Genomic DNA, 14,922 nt, shown 5'->3' on the forward strand with positions numbered 1-14,922 from the left:
TGCTATGCGGTCGCTAATTTGCGACTGATATTTGCAACTACCATAACATTCAGTCACAAAAAATATTTTTGCGACTGAAAAAGACCGGTAGTCGCATATATTGCGACTAATTTTGAAGCAGATGCTAAGTAGTTGCTAATTTGCGACTGATATTTGCGACCACCTTAATAACCAGTCACAAAAATGAGACTGAACTATTCTGTCAGAAATCTTGTTACCAGTTTGATATTCATCCTTTTCAAAAATTAGTTGTTATTTGAGCTTTTTCTACATTCCATTTAGCATTGATGATAAACGCTTGTAGCCTTGTAAGGCAAAGGTAAATCGATTATTTACTACTTGAATATTGTACATGAGTATCTGTTATTATCAATAAACATAGGTAATAAAATGTTGATTATAAGAAGGCAAAAGCTAACCAAAATCCCGGGAGCGTTGGATTAGCTAACTAAAAGTAGAAAGATTAACTTAAAATGAACATTAATAACACCGATCAACCCGCGATTTTGTCATGCAATCCCAAGTTAATACCACTTGTCCACTTTAAGTAATATTTTAAATGCTTATTCAATGCTTATGGATCGTTGGTTAGCAAGATCCTAATAAAAAGAAGTGAAGAACCTATACATGAGATGTCTTAAACTAATACGAAGTATATGATTAAATTTGACCAAATAAACTAACCCCTTAGAGCAATGCCAATGGTGAGCATTTTATTTGCTCATGGGCAAATTTGATGGGAAAATAAAATGCTCACCATTGTAGAAGGTGAGAAAATTTGATCAAGCCAAAAAAAGCCCATGGGCAAAATGAAATTTGCCCAAAGAGTGAGCATTTTCGTGTAGCTACAGTGAAGGAAGTGGGCCCCACAGCATGTCAGACGCAATTAAAAAAATTTGGCTGGGCCCTTATCAAAACGACGCGTTTTGATGGAGTGGTCTGAAGGGCCGCTTCCAAAACGCGTCGTTTTGACGCTTAGAAAATAAAAAATAAAAAATAAAAATGGCAGAGGCGCGTCAGAGTTGCTGGCGAATCAGAGCTCGCCACGTGTCGTGCGCAGGGGATTGACCAATGAGAAAATACTAGCCGTTTACAACGGTAATATTATTTGTAACTGATTTTCCGAAAAATATATTTATTAAAAAAAAAAATTACCAACGGTCATAAAATTAAATTCTCTATAAATAGACATGCATTTTGATATGTTTTGATATAATTTCGTAATCACCTAAAATCCTCCACTTTTTTATTTTCTTAAGCATTTTAAATTTGTAGAAGAATATATTTGTTGCAAAACATCCATATTGAGGTAAATTTTTTTTTTTTAAATATTTAAATTTTTTTTTAAATATTGGTTATTTTTTAAAAAAAAATATATACATGTAGTTATGTATTAAAATTAGTATATATGTGATTTTTGGAAAAAAAAAAAAAATATTGTATGGCATGTTATGTAATTGCTTTATGTAATTGAAGAAAGTTGTTGATAATTTCTCCTTACATTACTAAATTTGTAGTAAATATAGTGTTGCAATTATTGGTTAATTTTATTTTAAATATATACATGTAGTTATGTATTAAAATTAGTATATGTGTGTTTTTTTTTTTAAAAAAATATTGTAGGCCATGTACTGTAATTGCATTATGTAATTGAAGAAAGTTGTTGATGTTTTCTCCATACATTACTAAATTTGTAGTTAATAAAGTCTTGAAATTATTGGTTAATTTGTTTTTTTAATATTAAAATTTAGTTATGACTTTAAATTAGTATATATGTGAATTGGTTAATAAAGTTGTTGATATTTTTTTGGATTTGTTGTCATTTTAATTTGTTTTTTGAGTAAACCTTAGTAAAAATATTTATCTTTTGTTTTGTGATGCAGAATCTTTTAATGGATCCAAACAACCCAAATTTCCGTCAACAATTTTCTGGTTTTAGTGATGATTTACTAACTAATCCCGAGTTTCAATTGTTCTTGCAAAGAATGGGCAATACGTCTTTGCAACCACCTCCACAGTATCAGACACCTACTCAGTTTCCCCTACGAAACCATGTTAATGAAGAATGTACACCTGAAATTGAACATAATAGCAACACACAATTCGATGACAGCGAAGAAGACAGCGTACCAGAGACGCCGCAATATCCTCCACCAGTTCCGGAACTGAAATCCAACCAGGTTGTTGCACGAGCGACTCGAATTTGGTCAGTTGCGGAAGATGAAACTCTGATTGGGTTGTACTTGGAGATCAGCGAGAATGCTATTAAAGGCACGAGCCAGAAAGCAACTTCCCTTTGGCGCGATGTACACGCAGCATATCAACTTGCTCATGCGGAGAAGCCGCATTTACTTCCACCAAGACCTATGAAGAGTCTGACGTCGCACTGGAGAAGGTTGGCAGCAGACACACTACAGTGGATATCTTGCTATGATGAAGCAGGTAGACTTCCGGAGGGAGGGAGTGGTTACAACGAAGCTGACCGTATAAAAAGTGCGTCGAAGCTTTTCCATCTCGCCCAAGGTCGTAATTTCGCTTTTCCTCACGCTGTTGAAATGCTTAATAGAGATCCAAAGTGGAGGCCAAAGCTGAGATGGTCCTTGTCAAAGGAGGAAAGAAAAGTTGTTCGTGATGTTGAGGAGCAAGGTAGTGCTGGAAGTGGGAAGAGGTCCAGAGATGATGGAGGGGATGAAACCCCTACGGATGGTTTTTCATCTGGAGGAATACAACGACCCGAAGGTGTGAAGAAAGCAAAGGCCAAGCGTAAAGGGAAAGAAGTAGCTTCGGACAGTGGTTCGTCTGAGCTTAGCGAACGAATGAAGGAATTGGCAACAATTCGCGAGAGGGAGGCCATTCTGAAGGAAGAGCGGATCAAAATTGAAAGGGAGAAGGAACAGAGGAAAAGGGAGGAACTTGACATTCATAAGATGAAAACCTGGTTTGATATGGTGCAAGCTATGAAGAATTCGCCTACGCCACTCACTCTTGAAGAAGAGTCGTACAAGAATTTCTTACTGGGTAAATTACAGGGCTTATAAGCATGTTTGGTTGTAGTAGGTGTACGCTTGTATTAGTTAAGTTTTTAATTATGTGCAATGTAGTCTTTTAAGTTTTTAATTATGCGCAATGTAGTCTTTTATGTTTAACATGTAGTCACATTTTTGTCATTGTGTAGTCACATGTTTCTGAATTAACTTTGTCAGTATGCTTTAACTTTAGGTCATTCATACCGACATGGTGTAGTCACTTTTGTTCTGAATTCACTTTGTCAAGATTTGTCATTGTCAACTAGCATAGTATACCTATTCCGTGGCTGAAAATTTGAATGCTTTAGTTGGTGTGGTCATTCAGATTTGTAACCACATATTCATTTGATTTATTTGCTATATATAGTAGGCATGGCACATATCCACAACCACACCAATTCAGAAAATTACAATATTAATACATGATGTATTCCAGACCATCATCAAGTTCAAGTTCAAGTTCATCTTCATCCAATAATGAAGAATATGATCAACTCGTTGATGAACTCTTCACATACCAACCCACATCTTTCCTCATGCCCCAAACACAATCCCAACGTACTTCAAAATCACGTAGAGGGGGTACGAACAGAAGAGATTGGGAAATGGGACATGCCAGGCTGTTCAATGATTATTTTTCCGATAATCCTGTGTACAATACCACCCAATTTAGAAGAAGATTTTGTATGCAACGACCTTTGTTTTTACGTATAATGAACAAGGTCGTTGAAGGTGATGTTTACTTCCAGCAGCGTAGGGATGCAACTGGAAAGTTAGGCATATCACCTATGCAAAAATGTACAGCCGCGATACGAATGTTAGCCTATGGCATGGCTGCAGACGCTGTTGATGAATACGTTCGAATCAGTCAGTCAACCGCTCGAGTTGCCCTACAACGTTTTTGTGCCGGGGTCATTGACCAGTTCGGAACCGAGTACATGCGAAACCCTACAACTGATGAATTGGCCCGGATACTGCATCAAAATGAACTGCGTGGTTTTCCAGGCATGATAGGCAGCATTGATTGCATGCATTGGGAATGGAAGAACTGTCCAACGGCTTGGAAAGCGCAGTACGCCGGTAGGAACAAGAAAGCAACGCTAATACTGGAAGCCGTTGCGGATCAGGATTTATGGATATGGCATTCCTTCTTTGGTATTCCCGGATCTTGTAATGATCTTAATGTGTTGTACCGTTCACCAGTGTTCGATGAGGTTCTGCATGGTCGAGCTCCTCCGGTAAATTTTACGGTTAACGGCCATGAATACAACATGGCTTATTATTTAGCCGACGGCATTTATCCGAAGTGGGCAACTTTTGTTCAGGGTATCACATTCCCTCAACTGGCCAAAGATAAAATGTTCGCTGACCACCAGGCTGCCGCTCGAAAGGACGTTGAAAGAGCTTTCGGTGTGTTGCAAGCTCGATTTGCAATAATACGAAAACCGTCGCTGGCGTACGATGAGGACATACTGCGGGACATAATGAAAGCATGTATCATTATGCACAACATGATTGTTGAAGATGAGCGCCACAACTACACTCGAGCCGAAGTTCTAAGAGCCTTCTACGAAGAAGATCAACAAGAATCAACACCAGCATCAACATCTACAACGCCACCGTTTGAATTCAACGTAGGCCGACCTACCAACTTTGATTTCAACGCATTTCTACAGCGAAAAGCTTCCCTCCGTGACAGAGAAATTCATCTATCTCTGAAACGTGATTTAGTCGAACATATTTGGCAACACTACGGGCCACGTAATTAGGGAGAAATTAGCACGGCTTAAATAAAGCCAAGTACTATGGCGTAGCTACTTTTACTTGTTGTGTTTATTTTATTTCCTAAGTTTAATTACGCATGACGTTGCAAATGTAATTGGTTTCTAGTATTGTACCACTTTTAAAATAAATAAAAACATTTAAGAAATTTTGAGCTTTTTTTAAAATTTTTTTTATATAACGTACTTAATTTTACGACAAATTTTAACGATAAAAAGGACAAAAATAAAAAAAATAAGTTACACAAATTTTAACTAGTTTTTATTTATTTGGAGTAACATTGTTAAAATATAAATGAAATAAATAAATAAAGAAGTGTTGTGTAGGAGAGAGAAAGTAATGGTGGGGTATTGAAAAAGTAAGAGAGAGAGAGTGGTGGGTGGGCAATTTTTTTGCTCACCATTGGGAGAGAATATGTGAAAAAAATTTGCCCATGAGCAAAACTTATTTCTTGAGAGAGAAAGTAGGTAGAGAGAGAGTGGGTGAGCATTTTTTTTGCTCACCATTGAGAGTGGTCTTAAGCAATTTTTAGTGGGTGCTAACTTACTATTAGTGAATGACAGGATAATACAGCTTATTAGCGCACCTCATCAACGCTTCTTCATTTTTCAGGCACCGAGTTCTTGAGTCTAACCCTAGAGTCACTGCTCACAACTGAAAAAACCCCCAATTCTCTATCTTCCTCTCTCATCTATTCACTTTCTCCATCAATCTGCCTCTGCAATCGTCACCATCGCTCATATCGCCGGATTCCTTGTACACCGACGCCGGCGCAAATTCCTCTATATGTAAGTTCGTTTATTTATTTATGTTCATCTATTCCAATTCTAATCTCTAGTGTGTTTTTTTCTATTTTTTTATATTGAGATCAATTTGTTGACTAAATTTGTGCATTTATTGGATTGCTTTGGAGTTTCAATGTCAAAACTTGCGTTTTTAATTAATCGTATATTTCTACATGGTTTTGCTTGATTTTTGTTATATATCTTGTTGGGTTTGATAATTGATAGGAATTTTACTGAAATTCAATTGAAGTGATGGAAGATTGAAATTATTGGTGAAATTTTGGGGCTTTTTGCGTATTTGTAATTACCATTCCATTATTAGTGTTGCTGAAAAATGTGTATTTATAATTACCATTTCATTATTACCATTCGCATGTTCCTCATAAACAACTAAAGGAAGATGTAATTTGCATTATACTTGGGCTGGGAAACAACGAAGATGTAATTTGTAAAAACTATTTTATGCTCTTTGGTTCTTTATTATGGTGTTATCACCTCCAAATGAGTATAGCTTCATAATTCTAGTTTATCATTGAAGTGGACAAGTGGTGCCATATTTTCAGTTTTGATAATTTCATCTTAATTTGTTTAGTTGACACTTTTTACATTACGCACCATTTCTAATTTGGATTATATACTTGGTTATAAAAAAAATCCTTTCTTTAGGATTCAATTACACTCTTTATATTCGTACACTACTTGCCAAATCTTTGATCCCTGGTTAAGCTTGATGCCATTTACTTTCCCAATTCTTGCATTTACAAAGAATAAAAGTATGCAATGAAATAAGTTTATTAAATAAATCCAGTTATAATAAAAATTGTTGATTCCCTTGTTTTTTTTTTTGGGGTTCTTGTAGTGTCCTTCCAGCAAAATGATGTTGATTGTGGATAAGATGTGATGCAATTCAGGAAAAAAATCAATTCACATAAGCCCCTTAAACTTCTTGAACTTGTAACTTTGTAAGTCTTCACTCTCTAGGTTTATGTGATTATTTGTTTCAACTTCTTGGATTAGGTGAAGTTATGGGTTTGCGCGGGTGATGGTGCGTGTTGGCAGGCGGTGGTGCGTGTGGGTATTGGCAGTAGTGCCAGTTTGGTGGTGAACAGACTATTGTAAGTGAATTGGACTCCTAGTGATAGTGAATGTGAAGAATTAGACTGGGAAGAAGAGGTTAGTTTTGAACATAAGATGCTTTTTCCATCAGAAAATTATTTACTCGTATGTTTTATTGTTGTTCCTTTGCTATTTTGCCACTTTTTTTTTTTGGATTTAATCTTTATAATTCTTTTGGCTACAGCATATTAGGTGACATCCAATGACACTGGTGTTTGTATTCAACCACGGCTACAACCATTGTGCGATCAAATTAAACACTCTCTGTATTTATTATTTTAACTCTATGATTTTCATTTCCATATTTTTTTGTCTTTATATTAATATTATGAGGCTGATCTACTGAAAAATGGAATCTAACAGAGGGAACGAGAGTTTGAAGGAATGAGGAATCAAATCGAGGAATACACATCATAGAGGCAGAGGAGCATAACCTTGCAATCAGGGAATAAGAAGCAAATGCCACCTTGAAGGTATGAATTCTTAGATATAATTTGAAATAGTTGCTTGATATTGGTGATAGGAAGTCTTTATGGTATTCCCCTGTAGTTATGGGATTTAAATGTTAAAGTCTTATTCGTATTTCATTAGAACATCAGTTGGATGAGGATTTTTCGGTTTGTTTGACTTATTCGATGTCTTCTGTTGCTTTATCCAGGCTGCTTTTTTCCTACTAGTGGTAATACTAATAGTTCATGTGTTAGAAATTATTTTAACATATGATGATAGTGTTGAATATATTACAGTGGTTTTTGATTGAGTTTCCTAGGAAGCTAAGGTTAGTTGATTGTTGTTTGTAGGACTCAGCTAGAGTGTGATTTTTGTGACCGACTAATCATGTAATGTGTGGAGATAACCTAAAAGATGGTGATTTTTCCTACTAGTGAAAATTTGAGACATTTTCTTGTATTCATTTCTCTTAAACTAGGGAAGCTATATGTTTGAATACTAGCTTTGAGTCTCTAATTCTCTATGGAAAGCATGGCCTGGTTGAGTCTTTAATTCTCTGTGAAAAGCATTTCATATTAGAGTAGAGTTCAATTTCCTATGTCCTGAGATAATAAGATCACTGACCATTTACAAGTGCATCCATTAACTGTCATTTTTTTTTCTAAACTTTAAGCCAAAACCTATAATGAAACCCACCTGTGCTCGATTGATGCACCTCATTTGATCTGTTGTTAGTCTGTTGTTATGTTAATCTCTTGGTTGTATAATCTGTATGTTAATATTTTATGTTTTTCTAGCAAGTTTTATCTGGATGACAGAATCCTATCACCGGAATCAGATTTTCAAGCATGAGTAATCAAATATTCTGGATGCAACAGAGGCACTCTTTAGTGTCAAATTCTATGTCAATCTTGTTGAAAATTTGTTCATTTTTTTGACACTTATCTTTACACCTGTTTCGGATGAGTTAAGTTTAACCTTGTTTGTTCAAAGCTATTCTTGTGGTGTGGTGCTTTTTAGAGCTAAATAAAAGTTATTTTTGTGATTTTTTGAATGCTTGATATAGTTGTAGCCCCTGTAGGCTTGTGTTTTGTTTTCTTAGATTATATATATATATATATATATATATATATATATATATATATATATATATATATATATATATATATATATAGTCTCTGAACTATATTTGTGCAATCTGGTTGTATCTGCTGGTATAGACATCATTTACCTGTTCATGTAATGAACTAGACTATTACTCACCAGAAAATAAGACAACACGCAGTGAAGATGCAACCTTTAAAGAAATAAGAAACTGAGGAAAAGGGATGGGTTTCATTCTAGCAAAAACGACTATTACAAGGGTGACTTTTAAGTCACAAATCTCATGGGTTACTGAATTACACAAGAAATTGACTACTAATCCCATTGCTCCTCCTCCCCTTTTTATATGTACAATGTTGACAAATGATCCCAACTACTCCCCTGTCAGCAGCGTTTTTGGATTAAAATTTTAGAATAAATCAGGTGTTTGGCATTATGCTCTGTTATTATACATTACTTATAGGGTCTATGAATTATCCTTTATTTTGTAATGAACTGCTACTACTTTCACTCGATTTCTCACAACTTAAGCAAGAGAAAAATAAATCAGAAAGAACAGTAAAGAAAATGAGGGAAGTTGGGCTGCTTTTTGTAAAATAAATCAGCTAGAACATTAAAAAATACAGTTAGTTAATTACCACATAATACCTAACAAAGCCTATCCCTCCTCCTTTTTATATGTCCCCTTTTTTTATTTTTGTTTTTTTGTAGTGCTAACAACTTATTCAGATATGAGAGCACTCATTCTGTTGATGTGGGCAATAATGAAATTGAATAGATGGGTGAAAAGACTCATCAAGTCATGGTATGAGTATATTTATATATTTTGCTAAGATTACAAAAAATATATATATGGTAGTTAATGTTTTTAGATTATTTATTTGTTTGTGTGTTTGAGTTGGAGGATGAGGGCATTAATCAAATGATTAATGTGGTATGGCATAATGTGAATTGAAACAGGTTTTGAAGCGATACCCTATTGGAGGGAATTGTTTGATTTACAAAGGAGAATATGCCAAAAAAATTCTAATATTTGTTTACAATAATTATTTTATTATAAGTGTTGTTATTTGTTTTAGTCTTTTAAGTTTTAACAATTCAGACCATAATTACTAATACATATCTTAATGCAGGGACAATATATGGATAAACTTGAGGAATATAAAAAGGAGTTGAGATAAACCCCGACAAAGTCTACTTGAAGGTTGTAGGTGGGCAAAAGAATAGAAAAGTTTATGGTTTAGGGAGTGCTTCACAAATTTACTACAAGAACGATCCTACTTCTCACCTTACTGCATAATGTATATCATCATTAGTTCTTATTTGTCATGTTAGAGTTGATTTTTGAAACAATTAGTGTTATGGTTACTAATATTGTTTTTTAATATATTGATACAAAATTGATGATGATATTTTGGATATTTGAATAAAATTAACATTTTGGTTATTTGAATATATGTGTAGCTACTTTTTTTTTTTAATTGAAATTTGGCCGTCACTAAATTAAGGTCTCCAAATATTAATATTCAGTCGCAAAAATTTAGCGACGGTAGATTTCTTATGGAGACTAATTGGTATGTTGCAATAATTAGACTCAGTAGTCGCTAGTTTGTTGCAAAAAACTAGTTTTGGTAGTCACAAAAATTAGTCGCTAATTCGTCCCGAAACAATTTAGTCTCTATAGTCGCAAAATTTTGGCCTCTAGTTGCAAATCCATCGCAAAGAAATTAGTCTTTGTAGTCGCAAAAGTTGTCTCTTAGTCGCAAAATTTGATCTTGTAGTTGCTAATCCGTCGCAAAAAGAATTTTAAAACATTAGTTTCCGTAGTTGCTAATTCGTCGCTAATATTTTACGACGGACAATAATTTAGTTGCTAAAATTTAAGAGTTAGTCACTAAATGACAGTTGCAAAGTCGTTGCAAATCCATTGCAAAATTTGTGACTATTCAAAAATTAGTCGCAAAAATGGATTTGCGACGAGGTCTTTGCCAACTAACCAAAGTAGTTGCTAATCCGTCGCAAATCCATTTCTGCGACGGATTTTCGACTACTTTATCCGTCGCTAATACCCCTTTTTCTTGTAGTGAGTGACCTCTTGGGAAGTTTTCTCGGGGTGCGCATGAGTGAGGACAAAATGCGCTTAGAAGGACTCGTGTTGGTCTGTGAGGACAGTTGTTGGCTCTTTATGCGCATTTCGTGACAATAGACCCCTCCTAAATTTGTTTGGGGTCGGGGTGTTACAAAAGGTCCTAAGTGATGAAGTTGGTTCGTAGTTTTAGTCATAACATCACTCATATCATACATTGGAGATTCTAAGAGTCCAATTTCTCATACACCATCTCCTTTTTATGTTTTTTTTTGGTACCTTTTAACTAGTTACATGTTCTCTTCAACTTATTTCAGGTACATACTTATGTTTTATTCCTTAATAAATTCATATCAGATTAGATTAGAAATATTTAGATCAGAACTTTTAAATATAATTTACTTATTGCTAAATATTGTTAATTGTGTATTATAAAAAATTATAAAAATTACACATTTAAAAAATTCATAATGAGACGAATCTAACAATAACCATTTTGATTATGACTTTCTTTATAGATTAGTATTAAAATGCGGTCAAAGTTTAGTCAATTTATTAAATCAGATCAGACTTTAAGAAAATCATACCAAAGCTCCTTGTTTCAGGTAAAGAGAACAAGTCCTAGGTTGCACATATTCGGATACGAGGACAAAAATAGGTATGAATGCGGGGACGAGATACAGAAAAATCAAAATTTCAAAAAACAGGTACGGCAAAAACAATTTAGCAGAATATATATTTATAAAAAATTTTAAATAATAAATAATTATAAAAAAAAAATCCATATAACATAACTACACAAGTTAAAAGTAAAATCTACTTAAGGTAACATCTTCATCACCACAAATTTTTAAGAAAATAACACCACAAATTTTTATAGAAAATCATAAGGATTTTTTAGAAAATAACACCACAAATTTTTTTAGAAAATCATAAGGATTTTTTAGAAAATAACACCACATTATCTCAATTTTTTTAGAAAATAATAATCATAAGGATTTTTTTAGAAAATATCCATCTAAAAGTAAAACAATTAGATCTAACAATATCCATCTAAAAGTAAAACAATTACATAATAATCATAAGGATTTTTTAGAAAATAACACCACAAATTTTTTAAAATTTTAATTATAGCACCACATTATCTCAATTTTTTATTATAACACCACAAAAAACCAAAAAAATTTAATTTCACCACCAACTAACGGATTTTTTGATATCGATAAATATCCAAAACGTTAAAATTATCGATAAATATCCACCACATTACCTTCGATGCATGGAAACGTTAAAATTCACCAACGTATCGTTTCTGAAACGTTTCGAAATGCGTTTCAAAACTCCTATGAGAGTTTCCTAGCTTATTTCGCGGAACGTCTCATACAATTTGGAACGTTGAAAACATGTGGGAAACTTAATTTAAGGAATAGATAAGCATTTCCCCTTGCTTTGCCGCCTTCGCTGCCTCGTCAAAACAATGTCAAAGGTAAGTATCATCGACCGATTTTACTGATTTGAGGTTGATTTAGGTTTTAATTTGTAAAAAAATAAAGAATTCCTCGGCCTTATTGTTGAGCCCAGGAATAACCCACGTGTGAGCATTCTCTTGTCCCACACTAAAACACTAAAGGGGGAGTGTAGTGATAATGGAATCCCACATTGAAAGAATTCAAAAGTTATCACCACAATATAAGGCTAAGGGGTTATTCCCATCATTGCCATATGGTTTTGAGGTGCAACCTCCATGGTCTTGTAAAGTGGTGGACTTTCACTCTCCCGTGACGGGTATGGTCCTTACCCGTATTTTACATGGTATTAGAGCTAGGCCCATGATATCACGATTGGGGCCTTAATGGCTAAAGTATACTGGGCCAAAAATTATGGGTAGCTCACATGTGAGGGGGAGTGTTTAGCCCAGGAATAACCCACATGTGAGAATTCTCTTGTCCGGTTGTCCCACACTAAAACACTAAAGGGAAAGTGTAGTGGTAATGGAATCCCACATTGAAAGAATTCAAGAGTTACCACCACAATATAAGGCTAAGGAGCTACTCCCCTTATTGCCATATGGTTTTGAGGTGGAACCTCCTTGGTATGGTAAAGTGGTGGACTTACACTCTCTCGGGGACGTCCGTTTGAAAATTTAATAATATACAACATAGTTAGGATTTTTTTCTGTTTCATTATTTTCTATTTTCATTTTTTTTTTTGCAGTAATTTGGCAGTAAATTTGCGCAATTGCGTGAAAGACCTTTGATCTGATCAACAAGTAATTCAACTATTGACATTCAAATTAAAAATATCAAATTCCAATAATTTTAAAATGAGACAATGTAATAAGCATAAAAATTGTATTATATACGAGTAATAAATAGGGATGTCAACGGGGCGGGTGGGGCGGGGCGGGGGTCGAGGGGCGGATGTTGGCCTTCTCATCCCGGTCCCCACCTAACATTTTCATCCCCATTCCCATTCCCATCCCCATGGCGAGTATAAAATTTATCCCCATTCCCGCCCCGACGGGTACAACTCCAAAAAATCCCCGCCCCACCCCCACTCGGATAACCACCCCCACCTAATCTCCACTAAAGACCTGTCGAATCTCCACCCAAGACCCACCTAATCTCCGCATCTCAAATACACAATCCTACATAATAAATACAATTTACAATAAAAAAAAAACATTCTTAATATGCACACGTTTTTGTTTATAATATAAGTGTAGTATATACAAAGTATTATAATTAATATTTTATTTTATGTAATTATTTTATAAAATAGTGTAAAATATATAATTTTGTTTTTAAAGATATATATAGATGTGGGTAACTGGGTATGAGGCGGGGATGAGGCGGTATGAAGTGAGGCAGGTGGGGCGGGTACAACTTAAAATCCACCCCCGGCTTATCACCCGTGACGGGTATTTTTTAACCCCATCCCCGCCCCACCACCCGCCAAACCTAGACCCATCTCCGCCCCAAAAAAGAAAGAAATCGGAGTTCAACGTCATCATTTTTAATATAAAAGAAGTTTTGAAAATAGTGCTACGTTTCATATTTATAAGATGACTTCAAACAAATTTCAATAAATATTACTCGTTGATGGAATAATATATAATTCGATCCAAAGATAGATGGAACTATCGAATAAGGGCATGTTCACTTCAGTTTAATTTCAATTCAGTTTAGTTTCGATCAGTTCAGCTATTAATTTCCTTCTCTCATAAAATATTCAGTTCATTTCATTTTAATTAAGCTCCAATCAGTTCAATTCAGCTCCAATCAGTTCAATTCAATAAATATGAACAAAAAGTCTAATCTTTATTTTGTAGACATAACTTTTTAAGCTTCTAAATAGTTTTAGAAAATAAAACTATCTAGTATTCCCTTTGTTTCACAATATAATGTTGATTACATGTGTTCTTACACAATTATTAAAGAATAATAAAATCATTGACTAAATGTCACATGCTGTCACTACTATTACGCAATTTGAACTTTTATAGTTTTTGGTTTGGCTATATTCTTGCCTACAAAGCATTAATATAGTAACATAATCAATTAAAACAAGGAAGATTTGATCATTGATGGAAATGTTTTTTGTATTTTGGCCGAATGATCTGAGTGAGCTCTTCAGACTTTGGCCTTATTTGTTATGAATTAGAGTATTTTAGAGAGCTTCAAACTTATTGAAACCTATTAAAGGTATAAGCAAATAAAAAAGCTAATTTGAATAATGTTTGGGAAACAACTTATAGAAAGTGGTTTTGGGCTCAAATAATAACTCTTTTTTAAAAGCAGTTAGTGTTTTATAAAATTAGCTTATCCGACATTTAGCTTTTTAGTAATTATATACATTGAAATTAAACAGACAACAATCTATCTAATCTTACATAAATAAAGTAGGCATTTTGACCAATGAAAAATTAGAATAATAATTTAATTTAGAATTAAAAAATTCACTCACCACCTAAGGAAAAGTGACAAGTAAGACTCAAGATTTTTGCCACAAAGATAAAAACAACGCATTGTGAATAATTATAATTTAAATTATACAAAAAACTAAAAATTGTCTTTTTGAAAAAAACTAACAATAATCTTTAAATATTAGGATATAAATTATTAAAAAAATATATATTAATTAGTATTTTTAATTTTTTGATATTTATCAACAATGGTAAGATAACATGCATTATAAGTTATCATAAGGTTGTGCATTATAAGATAATTTTAGACAATACAAGCTCAAGAAACATAAATAAATAATACTTAAAATTATATCACAAATAATATTAGATTTAAATTATAAACGTTTTTAATTAAATTTGTGATACCTACGATTATAAGATAATTTTTTACAGCGTTATAAATTAACGCATCATACGACATCAACGAAATTCTGTATCAATACAAAACCCAATCAAGGGAATTTGTGTTATCAATTTTCTCTCAGTTTTAAGTCATCAATGGTTGGGTAAATCTTAGCTTAATTTTTAAAATTCTATATTTGTAATTATTACTTACATTATGTTTTTTGGGATATCTAACGCGTATATGTTTATGTTTTGTTTAAT

At 33.7% G+C, this 14,922-nt stretch overlaps 1 protein-coding gene and 1 long non-coding RNA gene across 6 annotated transcripts; both read left to right on the plus strand.

Annotated features, from left to right (window-relative positions):
- Nucleotides 1-697: 697 nt before the first annotated feature.
- On the plus strand, nt 698-4,804 carry LOC110715487 (glutathione S-transferase T3-like). 2 transcript variants are annotated; one of them, XM_021894101.1, is made up of 2 exons: nt 698-1,309; nt 1,884-4,804. In XM_021894101.1, exon 2 carries the CDS (start codon nt 3,449-3,451, stop codon nt 4,793-4,795), a length of 1,347 nt encoding a protein of 448 aa, XP_021749793.1. In that variant the 5' UTR covers nt 698-1,309; nt 1,884-3,448; the 3' UTR covers nt 4,796-4,804. The 2 variants fall into 2 exon arrangements, with proteins under 2 accessions (XP_021749793.1, XP_021749860.1); XM_021894168.1 differs by having other exon boundaries at nt 1,884-3,484.
- Nucleotides 4,805-5,350: 546 nt separating this feature from the next.
- On the plus strand, nt 5,351-9,719 carry LOC110715643. Of its 4 annotated transcripts, none has more exons than XR_002510337.1 (6): nt 5,351-5,596; nt 5,994-5,995; nt 6,453-6,766; nt 6,894-6,951; nt 7,073-7,182; nt 9,397-9,719. It is a non-coding gene; the product is annotated as an uncharacterized LOC110715643 (long non-coding RNA). The 4 variants fall into 4 exon arrangements; XR_002510342.1 differs by lacking the exon at nt 5,994-5,995 and having other exon boundaries at nt 5,354-5,596; nt 6,453-6,555; nt 6,653-6,766; nt 9,397-9,715; XR_002510334.1 differs by lacking the exon at nt 5,994-5,995 and having other exon boundaries at nt 5,352-5,596; nt 9,397-9,717.
- Nucleotides 9,720-14,922: the final 5,203 nt, after the last annotated feature.

Source organism: Chenopodium quinoa, unplaced genomic scaffold, assembly GCF_001683475.1.
Source record: "Chenopodium quinoa cultivar QQ74 unplaced genomic scaffold, ASM168347v1, whole genome shotgun sequence".
NCBI classification, from domain to species: domain Eukaryota; kingdom Viridiplantae; phylum Streptophyta; class Magnoliopsida; order Caryophyllales; family Amaranthaceae; genus Chenopodium; species Chenopodium quinoa.

Bases quoted from the DNA above. Each gene is read 5' to 3' on its own strand.
- LOC110715487 (XM_021894101.1), top strand. From the start codon at position 3,449: ATGATGTATTCCAGACCATCATCAAGTTCAAGTTCAAGTTCATCTTCA.